The sequence below is a fragment of the Carassius gibelio genome, chromosome B5 (genome assembly GCF_023724105.1).
Source record: "Carassius gibelio isolate Cgi1373 ecotype wild population from Czech Republic chromosome B5, carGib1.2-hapl.c, whole genome shotgun sequence".
NCBI classification, from domain to species: Eukaryota; Metazoa; Chordata; class Actinopteri; order Cypriniformes; family Cyprinidae; genus Carassius; species Carassius gibelio.
In genome coordinates, this window is record NC_068400.1 from 33905109 (window position 1) to 33914831 (window position 9723).

The 9723-nt window shown below is 38.5% G+C and overlaps 2 protein-coding genes, 1 long non-coding RNA gene and 2 other non-coding genes across 7 annotated transcripts; 1 reads left to right on the forward strand and 4 right to left on the reverse strand.

Moving 5' to 3' along the window:
• Window positions 1-967: 967 nt before the first annotated feature.
• Window positions 968-2359, reverse strand: LOC127958089 (uncharacterized). Of its 2 annotated transcripts, none has more exons than XR_008153957.1 (3): window positions 2314-2359; window positions 1667-1699; window positions 968-1573 (listed from the first exon to the last, which is right to left on the reverse strand). It is a non-coding gene; the product is annotated as an uncharacterized LOC127958089 (long non-coding RNA). The 2 variants fall into 2 exon arrangements; XR_008153956.1 differs by lacking the exon at window positions 2314-2359 and having other exon boundaries at window positions 968-1205; window positions 1291-1573; window positions 1667-2307.
• Window positions 2360-4126: 1767 nt separating this feature from the next.
• On the forward strand, window positions 4127-5879 carry pole3 (polymerase (DNA directed), epsilon 3 (p17 subunit)). The gene is made up of 5 exons (XM_052556879.1): window positions 4127-4294; window positions 4497-4577; window positions 4755-4840; window positions 4926-5044; window positions 5147-5879. The coding sequence occupies exons 2-5, from the start codon at window positions 4512-4514 to the stop codon at window positions 5317-5319; spliced, it is 444 nt and encodes a 147-aa protein (XP_052412839.1). The 5' UTR covers window positions 4127-4294; window positions 4497-4511; the 3' UTR covers window positions 5320-5879.
• A 1185-nt stretch (window positions 5880-7064) lies between these two features.
• On the reverse strand, window positions 7065-9720 carry rpl12 (ribosomal protein L12). Of its 2 annotated transcripts, none has more exons than XM_052556877.1 (7): window positions 9553-9720; window positions 8739-8812; window positions 8408-8506; window positions 8237-8318; window positions 7550-7636; window positions 7202-7314; window positions 7065-7109 (listed from the first exon to the last, which is right to left on the reverse strand). In XM_052556877.1, the coding sequence occupies exons 1-7, from the start codon at window positions 9587-9589 to the stop codon at window positions 7104-7106; spliced, it is 498 nt and encodes a 165-aa protein (XP_052412837.1). In that variant the 5' UTR covers window positions 9590-9720; the 3' UTR covers window positions 7065-7103. The 2 variants fall into 2 exon arrangements, with proteins under 2 accessions (XP_052412837.1, XP_052412838.1); XM_052556878.1 differs by having other exon boundaries at window positions 7070-7109; window positions 9449-9707.
• Window positions 7384-7510, reverse strand: LOC127958932 (small nucleolar RNA SNORA65). Its single transcript, XR_008154185.1, has one exon. It is a non-coding gene; the product is annotated as a small nucleolar RNA SNORA65 (small nucleolar RNA).
• LOC127958931 (small nucleolar RNA SNORA65) lies at window positions 8056-8182 on the reverse strand. The gene has a single exon (XR_008154184.1). It is a non-coding gene; the product is annotated as a small nucleolar RNA SNORA65 (small nucleolar RNA).
• Window positions 9721-9723: the final 3 nt, after the last annotated feature.

A 9723-nucleotide genomic window follows, 5' to 3' on the forward strand; every position in this document is an offset into this window, starting at 1 on the left:
CAGCCAGACCGATATACACAACACAGACCGGAAGTTAACTTAGGTCCAGGCGCGTGCATCCGATGAAACCGTCTAATATATATATATATATATATATATATATATATATATATATATATATATATATATATCAGTTTGAGACCAAAGGTTTGGACACACCTTCTCATTTAAAGAGTTTTCTTTATTTTCATGACTATGAAAATTGTAGATTCACACTGAAGGCATCACAACTATGAATTAACACATGTGGAATTATATATGGAATTATATACATAACAAAAAAAGTGTGAAACAACCGAAAATATGTCATATTGTAGGTTCTTCTTTTGCTTTGATTACTGCTTTGCACACTCTTGGCTTTCTCTTGATGAGCTTCAAGAGGTAGTCACCTGAAATGGTCTTCCAACAGTCTTGAAGGAGTTCCCCGAGAGATGCTTAGCACTTGTTGGCCCTTTGTCCTTCTGTCTGCGGTCCAGCTCACCCCTAAACCATCTCGATTGGGTTCAGGTCCGGTGACTGTGGAGGCCAGGTCATCATCACTCTCCTTCTTGGCCAAATAGCCCTTGATGCCTTCAGTGTGACTCTACAATTTTCATAGTCATGAAAATAAAGAAAACTCTTTGAATGAGAAGGTGTGTCCAAACTTTTGGTCTTTACTGTAAAATATATATATTTACAGTTTTATATATATATATATATATTATATTATATATAAGGTTAACGATTAATCGATTATTTGTTCATTAATTTAAACAACGATCGATCATGGAAATGATTGAAAATTGACATCCCTACACAGAAGTATAGAAAATTCTACATTGATTTAAATTTTTTTTTGCAAAAAACGACACTGATATCCGATCAGAATTACTGTCTCTTCTCATAGTGACAGCCAATCACATTAGTTTTCTGGTATTGCATGCACTCGATTGGCTTGCGTCTGCGCTAGGGTATTTGCACAGGATGTTCTGACTGGAGGACGGCTGCATTGGCGCTTGAGAAGTCTTCAACTTCTATTTAGAATTAATTTCTAGAATTAATTTCACCATCCTTGACGTCACTTCATTTAAAAGTAAACGAGAGGCGTTGACGCCCCGTGTGATGGGGCGTTATATGTCTGGATACCGCTCCACAAATCTTTCAACCACGAGAAATGTAGTTGCAGCACGGCCTTACATCCAGAACAGCAGAATGGTCAGGATGACCTGAAACACATAACCAACTGAAATCAATTTAAAAGTATTAAGTCTTGCCTGAGTGATGCAGAAACAACCAGGTTTAGTTTTTCACCCAGGAGAAACTGCTTCCTGTGGAACAGTCTCCATGATGAATGATCTCTTGATCCTGGATCCTTGCTGCCATCCACGCAGAGATGATTTGGAGGATATGTGGTTGTGTCTAAAGGGTAATGAATCAATGTTACAAGAATACTGATAGCAGCACTATTGATCCTGTACCTTATGTAAATGTTTTCAGTACTGAACAAGTCAGGAACCAAATTAGTACCAGTTCTTGAAACCCATCTCTACTTGTAATAGTTGTCTTGTTGCTGCTGCCCAGACTGTCTCTTCCCCTGATGATAAATATATGTGTTCATTTTAAAGCAATAAATAATACATTTAAATTACTAGGTGGTAACAAATATATTTCCTTATAAGGAACTCACTGAATCATGGACTCAACTGGTGGTTGTCAGGCCCTAAGAAAGTGAAAAATGTGTTTACTTTTTGTGGAACGAAAGTATCAGATCAATTTGAGAATTAAACTAGCATTAAAAAGCATGCATGTGAAAAACACCATCAACACCAATAATGAACAGATGACAGAATTTACAAGCCTGCCACTTGAGGGAGAAAAGGGGAAATTATTAATCCCACATAACGTTACACTGAACATGATTTCGGCAGCCTCGGTCTAATTAACGTTAAACTTTATATTTAACGTTCTATCGGTTTATATTCAAGTTCACAGCATGGATAGCATGAGCATCATCAAGCTCGAGCAGCAGGTATTCAAACAAACTAATTAACGTTACTACGGTTAAAAATTAAATTATTAGAAAGTTAACACTGTATAGTTTATAGTGATAAATTTCAAATAATTTAAACTAGGTAAGGTTATATTCGATTTTAACAGTTACCGTTACCTTAGACCACCTCTGAGACTGCTTTTGAGCTAATTAACCAAACAGAGCATTTATTTATTAAATTGAAAGAGAAAACCTACAAAAATACAAAACACTACTCCTCTTTGATGGCATTTAACGTTATATCAGTTAAAATCTATGAATAAAAGTAGATTTATAGGACTTACCTTTCCTCCGTGTCCGTCCGCTGGAAGTTGACCGTTACAAAATGACGGGCACTCATTCAGAAAGTGACGTGCGCTGCTAGTTTAAGGTTTAAATGTTAATTTGTCCCGTACTCTCTTTCATTAACAAACATTATCACCATTTGCTAAGTAAATTGTTTATTTTATTGTTCTTAAACTGATGGCATATATATATATATATATATATATATATATATATATATATATATATATATAATTATTTTAACATGCTTGATTAATTTTTTTTGTATATTTCCCAAAGAATATGCTGTTCAAATGGTATCTTAATAATAATAATACATCTAGTGCAATAATATTAAAAGTTATCTGAAGACCAGCTGACCACGTCGCTACAATGTCCCCAATGGGACTAACTAGCGACGTCTTTTGAGTACGTGCCCATGACGTTTCTGGGAAGTTAGCCAAGATTTTAAAAAATGGAACTTTACCACGACGTCCTCACAACGTTGCCATAAAGTAATGTCGCGCTGACCAAATGACGACTAACTGGCGACGTCCTCACAACGTTCTGTGTTTGCTGGGCATAAGATTCACATTTGAGGTATTCCGTGTAATTATAGATAAAACGTAAAAGTGTCACTTATGCAACCACGCACACAAGCATGGCCGCGGGAAGTGGGGGTGCTGGGGGTGCTGCAGCACCCCCTAGTGACGAGAGGGAGATAAAAAAAATGTAGGCCTATTAAAATATTTTGCACAATTTATAAATTCCTTATGAATATTTTAGAAAATGATTTTGAAACACGTAGGCTATTACGTATATTTTGGATTTTAATTTAATATTTTGAGGCCTAATCAACACAGGTTCGGAAGTTACGTTGTCAACGTCAGGCAGGCAGGTTTGGTCGCCGAGTAACGAGGTTTCCCGCTCGTTCCATGCAGAATACATCCATCTTTATATAATACAGCGCACCTCGACATTTGGACACCTGTAACCAGGGCACCCCGCCTGCATGTAACTCAGCAACAAATGGGATCAGCTTTGACTAGCCAACCAATTGTAAGTAGTACAATATTTTTGTAAGGTGGTGGGGATGGAGATGGAGAGTATTATTTCGTTCGTGTGTTATTTGCGTAATGGTTGTGGAGAACTGTTAAATAACGTTTAAATATTCAGAGATTATTTCCTTGTGGTTTGTGTAAAAAGGTTGGAGATGGAGACAGAAAGCTTTATACTTTGCGTGTGTTTTTTGCGTAATGGATGTGGAGAACTGTTCAATAAACAAATTGCTTAAATAGTCAGTGATTATTTCCTTGTGGTGTGCGTAAAAAAGATTTTGGAGTTAATAGAGTCGCGTGTGACAAACGTGACATAAACATGCAGTGACTCAAGCCAGCTGACCAAATCGATTGCATTGTTTTAGCGTTATTGTGAAGTTTGATTAATATTATATTTTGTTGTAATATTATTTGTTGTATCTAAATATGTTGCATGTATGTATAGGCTATCTGAAATTGTAATGAAAGTTATTATTTCGTTTTCTTTCGATTATTAAACTATTATTTCTGATTCTGCTTCTGCTTCAGATTTATAGCGCATTGCGCATATCTGAGAACTGATGTCTGTGTGTTTCAGACCCTGGCTGGCTGTGCACTGAAGTGTATATGACAATAAAGTAGTAAATCTCAATGTATTTATTTTTAAAATGTATTTTAAATAGGCCTATAGGCTCATAGGTTTTTTGTCAAAAAAATAAAATAAAATTCACAGCACCCCCTGTTCAAAATTACTTCCCGCGGCCCTGCACACAAGTGTATATTCCATGTTTAAGACTGAGCCGTTCATTGGTTGGAGGAGCAGCAGTGTGAGAGGTGAAAGGTTAACGCATGGGTTTGGATGATCGAGCGGGCTGCAGAGCAGTGAAGCACACTAGCTTTTGTACATATTCGCTTGTTTTGTAGGGAACTGATTCGCGGATATTTCATCTAACGCATATTTAAGGTAACGAAATTCGTTATTTAACGCACTTCAATCGTTTTAGATTGTAACTGGTGTCAATTCACCCTCGGATAAATTAGACGGCTAAGCTAACACAAAGTTTTCGCGGTTGTTCAGTGTGACGTCTGATCACGCATCTTAAACAGCACAAATCGGTTAAAATAAACCAAAATACATTACATTGTCGTGTTGCATCTCTTTTAAGTGTGTATTCAGTGTAATGGCCGAGAGACCAGAGGACCTCAATCTCCCCAATGCTGTCATCACGCGGATTATAAAGGAGGCAGTAAGTGTCATCACACAGCTAACGTTAGTTATTATATAGCACGCGTTTAATAGCTGAAAAGCAGCTTTAGAGAAAACCATAGAAATGAAAGTGCTAAGTAAATTGTCTCTTTCAGTCACTGCAGGCAGTTTTTATTGTTTATTAGTATACAGTCAACCTGTCCTCTTTCGTGTTTAGTTGCCAGATGGCGTTAACGTCTCCAAGGAGGCTAGACGAGCGATATCTCAAGCTGCCAGTGTTTTCGTTCTCTATGCAACATCTTGGTAAGTCAGACGTTTAGTTTCTTTATGAGAAGCTGTGCTCTGGCAACCTAACCAAATGCAACCTCCATTTTTTTGTTGACACCAGTGCAAACAATTTTGCTATGAAAGCAAAAAGGAAGACACTCAACGCTGGAGATGTGATGTCAGCTATGGAGGAGATGGAGTTTGAGCGTTTCTTGCAACCCTTGCGGGAAGCACTTGAAGGTAAATGCTATATGAAACTGAAGAGTTCAGGTCCAGAGAGCTATGAATTATTTAAAAGCATCTGACATATGTGTATAACTGGTTTATGTGGTGTTCTTTCAGCTTACAAAAAAGGTCAGAAAGGCAAGAAGGAGGCATCTGAGCAAAAACGTAAGGACAAGGAGAAGAAGAGCAGCACAGATGAGAACAAGAGTAGAGATGAAGAGGAAGAAGAGCACATGGATGATGAGCAGGAGGGAGAGAATGAAGGAGAGGAAGAAGATGTGGAGAACTGAGAGCAAGCAGGATTTTTGTATTTGTTCAGTCCGTCCTGGTTTTTGTTAACCATGGCAAATAAAAGTTTCCACATTAATGGTGGGACAAGGACAAGCCTATGGTACTGAATACAAGTGTTTCACTTTATGAAATTGAGCAACTGTACAAAAACGATTGTGGCAACTTTCCTGCGGGGTGCTCCTTTGAATACAGTGAGGTATAGTTCAAGAGAAACTGCACATTGTCTCCTCATATTCACTTTAATCAGTTGTACGTAACGCAGTAGTCCCCACACAGTTACTGATAAATTTACAGTTACTGGAGTCAAGAAATGGAAAAACCTTATGTGTGTTAATGATTTATGAGGAATGAGATGTGAGCGGCTTGAAGTACTTAAACATTTTGTTTCTGCAGTTGTGAAACATTCTATGCCATTCCCATTTTAAAAGTCAGGCTTTTGTTCTAGGGCAACACATACCCAAGCTTACATTCTTTTGTACTGAGTCTTTGTATAACTTGGGAATTTGAGTACATGTTAGCTTTTTTATTTTCCCTTAAATAAAGAGTTGTAATTTTAAAATGTTCTCTTTTATTTCGTCAATCTATCTGCTTAATGTAATATCGTACTTCTAAATACATTTATTCCACTCATAGCCAATGAAGTACTTTTTGAGGTCCCCCATATACAGGTGCTGGTCATATAATTAGAATATCATCAAAAAGTTGATTTATTTCACTAATTCCATTCAAAAAGTGAAACTTGTATATTCATTCATTCATTCCACTCAGACTGATATATTTCAAATGTTTGATTTGACCAGCTATACAATCATGGGGAAGACTGACTTGACAGTTGTTCAAAAGACAACCATTGACACATTGCACAAAGAGGGAAAGACACAAAAGGGAGAGGCACACAATCCACGTTGCTTGAGGTCCAGTGTAGCGTTTCCACAGTCAGTGATGGTTTGCTGTGTTTTCTGAGGTCCAAGGTCAACACAGCCATATACCAGTAAATTTTAGAGCACTTCATGCTTCCTGCTGCTGACAAACTTTGAGATGCAGATTTCACCAGCACACAGTGCCAAAGCTTCCAGTACCTGGTTTAAGGACCATGGTTTCTCTGTTCTTAATTGGCCAGCAAACTCACCTGACCCTAACCCCATAGAAAATCTATGGGGTATTGGGAATAGGAAGATGCGATACGTCAGACCCAGCAATGCAGAAGAGCTGAAGGCCACTATCAGAGCAACCATGCCACACCACATTGCAGTAATTTAAACAAAAGGAGCCTCAACTAAGTACTGTAAATGCTCACACTTTTCATTCTTTTTAGTTGGCCAAGATTTCTAAAAATCCTCTTTGTATTGGTCTTAAGCTATATTCTAGTTTTCCGAGATACAGAATATGGGATTGTCCTTAATTGTCAGTTATAATTAAAAAAATTAAACTGAAACATTTGAAATATGTCGGTGTAACTAAAGTATGTAATATAAAAGTTTCTTTATTTGAATGGAATTAGTGAAATAAAATCAACTTTTTGATGATATTCTAATTACAGGACCAGCACCTATAGTCCTGTGTTCTGGTAATGCATTATGACAGTGTTACTCAGTTACAAGCTTAAAGAAAAATTGAGAGGAGTTAAAGTTAAAGTATGACTATGAGAAAAAATATTACATCTTGGTTTGGTTTTCTAGCATCCTAATTCCTGTTTGACAACCACCGAGAAAGACAAAAAAAGAAATAAAACGCCAACACCGACTTGTAATTAAAAATGGTTTTATTGTCTTTGATCCTCTTTTTACTCCTGCAAGAAAGAAAATGTACAGTTAAAACCAGCAAGTAAAAGGCAAATAAAGAAGATACACATATCCAATGCATGATGACATTAATACTTACAGCTGGGCATTCAATTTTACCACTGTTGATGTCATCAATGACATCATGGGGAGGGCGACCATCAATGGTGCAGCCCACAGACTGAGCTGTGCCAAGAATCTCTTTAATGGTACCTGATAAACAGAACAAGCTCAGTTTGTAAGGTCATCCAAATCAAGCTCTCATTCATACATGGTTAGAATGCATGTTCCAGTCTTTTTGGCACAGGGTTAACCACAGAGTTGATTAGTCCTGCTTCCTAGAGCTGGGTTGTTATTAGCCTCCTCTGGACAGTACACAGTCCCTTTTACAGACTAGCACAGTTGCGGGAGGCTGATCGATAAATATTGCTCACATATAAATACATACCACTAAGTTCCCTGGCAATAGATCGTGGCCTCATGACACGGGCGACGTTGATGATCTCATCAAAAGAAACACTTCCAGAGTGCTTAACTACAAAAGAAAAATGCAAACATCAGGCACATATAGAATGCTTATAACAAACTAATACCATCTACATTAACTTTAAGTTTTAGGTTAGTGAAACTTCTAGACATTTTAAGACAAGTCTCTCATGCTTAAAACTTGTGTACTTTTGGAAAAACTTGAATGCATCCTAGCTGAATTCAATTGTACGGAAACATCAAGGAGCTTGTGTCATAATTCAGCAGTCATTTGCCTATTTGTCTCTTCGCATAAGGCATGTCCATTTTTTGTACTTAATTGTGTTACTTTGTAAAATAAGTTGTTTTTACTGACAATTTATTTAGTTTAATGTATCCTGGCTGAATTAAGAGTTCATCCTTTCGGAACAAACTTCTGAACGGCAGTGTGCGTCAAACAACATTCTGGCCAGCAAGAACTGGAATAGAACTTGTTCCAGACCTTTCGGCACAGAGTCACCCATTAAGTTGGGTAGCCCTGTTTCCTAGAGCTGGGTCACTATTAGCCTTCCTTTGGCAGTACAAAGTCACTTTTACAGACCTGCACAGTGGCGGGAGGCTTACACAATTACCACAAAAGGTCATTGAGGTGGGGTGAAAAGCTACTTACTGTTCTTGACCTTCTTCCTGTCACGGGGAGGTTCCTTCAGTGCCTTGATGATGAGGGCTGAGGCTGATGGCACCACCTCAATCTGAAACAACAACAAAACCTGGTTAAGTATCTAGAGGCTAGATGACTGCAAGAGCCAAATGTAGAGACTGAAACGCTTCGAGGGCTTACCGCTGCTTGCCTGTTCTGAATGGTCAGTTTCACAGTGATTCGGAGGCCCTTCCAGTCACCGGTGGCCTTTGCAATGTCATCACCCACCTTTTTAGGGGACTGAGAAAAATAGTGAAAGATGAGCATACAGCATGGAAGTGCGTCAATGTGATGCAACAACTTGTTTGTTCCAAGCCTTTCGGCACGGAATTGCGTGCCCTGCTTCCATTGGCAGTGTCACTAGGAGCCTTAACTGGATTGTTCAATTTCACTTTTAAAGACCAAGACAGTGGCAAAGACTTATGATAAACAATAGGATCAAACATTACAGACTGAACCAAGCTATACTTACAAGACCTAAAGGTCCAATTTTGGGGGCCAGAGAGGAAGTGGCACCAACCTCTCCACCGGTGCATCTCATGTACACTAGAAGGAAAAAAAATAAAGTTGTGTACTTTTACTACACTTTCATTGAAGAACTACCAGATTAATTTGTGCAATACATTACAAAACAATCTTATTCCTAAACTTTGCAGTGGGAAAGAGCCTTTAGGGAATCTTTTTCCAGCACCGAGCGTCGTGGTTGCAGTGCCGTCTATGGAGGGTCTCATATCTTATCAAAAAAAATTAATTTGCGTTCAGATGATGAGTCACTTCCGGGTCGACGTGAGGGTGAGTAATCAATACATCGGTATAGTTTTAGGGTGACTTAACCCTTTACGGAATCTAAACATTTAGCTTCAAGTAGTTGTTTTACAGCAGCAGCACGTGAAAACGCACCATCTTTCTATCCTGAGTGCGCTGAAAATACAGCAAGAAACTGGGACTTTATCAAAGACCACAGAATTGATAAAGTCAGGGACTTTGCGTTTTAAATTCACAATCTCAGATCGATTAGTTCACAACGTCACATGCACGGAGAGTTACAGCTAGCAAAGAATAGATAGCATTTAAAATACACGCCCCTAGGATAAACTACAAATATCTCATGTTGAACATTAACCTCCTTATCTTAAAATCATTTAACGAAACTATACCGTTAGGTCCTTTTTGTAGTTTTACCTTTCTACTCATTTCGGTCCCAGCACGCGAGAGGCCAAGCCGCAGACATGGCCGCTCAGACCCAATCAAAAATCCGTCAAACGGTTACCGTATTCCACACATACCAACTTTAATCTCGTTGGGGTCGAATTTAGGAGGCATGGTGTATCAGATGAAGCTGAGCTCAGTTCGACTTGAATTGGTGAGGGTGTCGGATGAACCCGGACTCGGGACGACCGAAAAGCGTTGCACCTTCACCACAAAAGAGAAACTGGAAAAGGCCGATAAACCATGAT

Bases quoted from the DNA above. Each gene is read 5' to 3' on its own strand.
- rpl12 (XM_052556877.1), bottom strand. From the start codon at position 9,589: ATGCCTCCTAAATTCGACCCCAACGAGATTAAAGTTG. The intron at 8,507-8,738 runs GTAAGTATAGCT...TATTTTTCTCAG, and splicing joins AAATTGGACCTTTAGGTCTT to TCCCCTAAAAAGGTGGGTGA. The intron at 7,315-7,549 runs GTATGTATTTAT...TCTGTTTATCAG, and splicing joins TATTGCCAGGGAACTTAGTG to GTACCATTAAAGAGATTCTT.
- pole3 (XM_052556879.1), top strand. From the start codon at position 4,512: ATGGCCGAGAGACCAGAGGACCTCAATCTCCCCAATGCTGTCATCACG. The intron at 4,578-4,754 runs GTAAGTGTCATC...TTTCGTGTTTAG, and splicing joins CGCGGATTATAAAGGAGGCA to TTGCCAGATGGCGTTAACGT. The intron at 4,841-4,925 runs GTAAGTCAGACG...TGTTGACACCAG, and splicing joins GTTCTCTATGCAACATCTTG to TGCAAACAATTTTGCTATGA.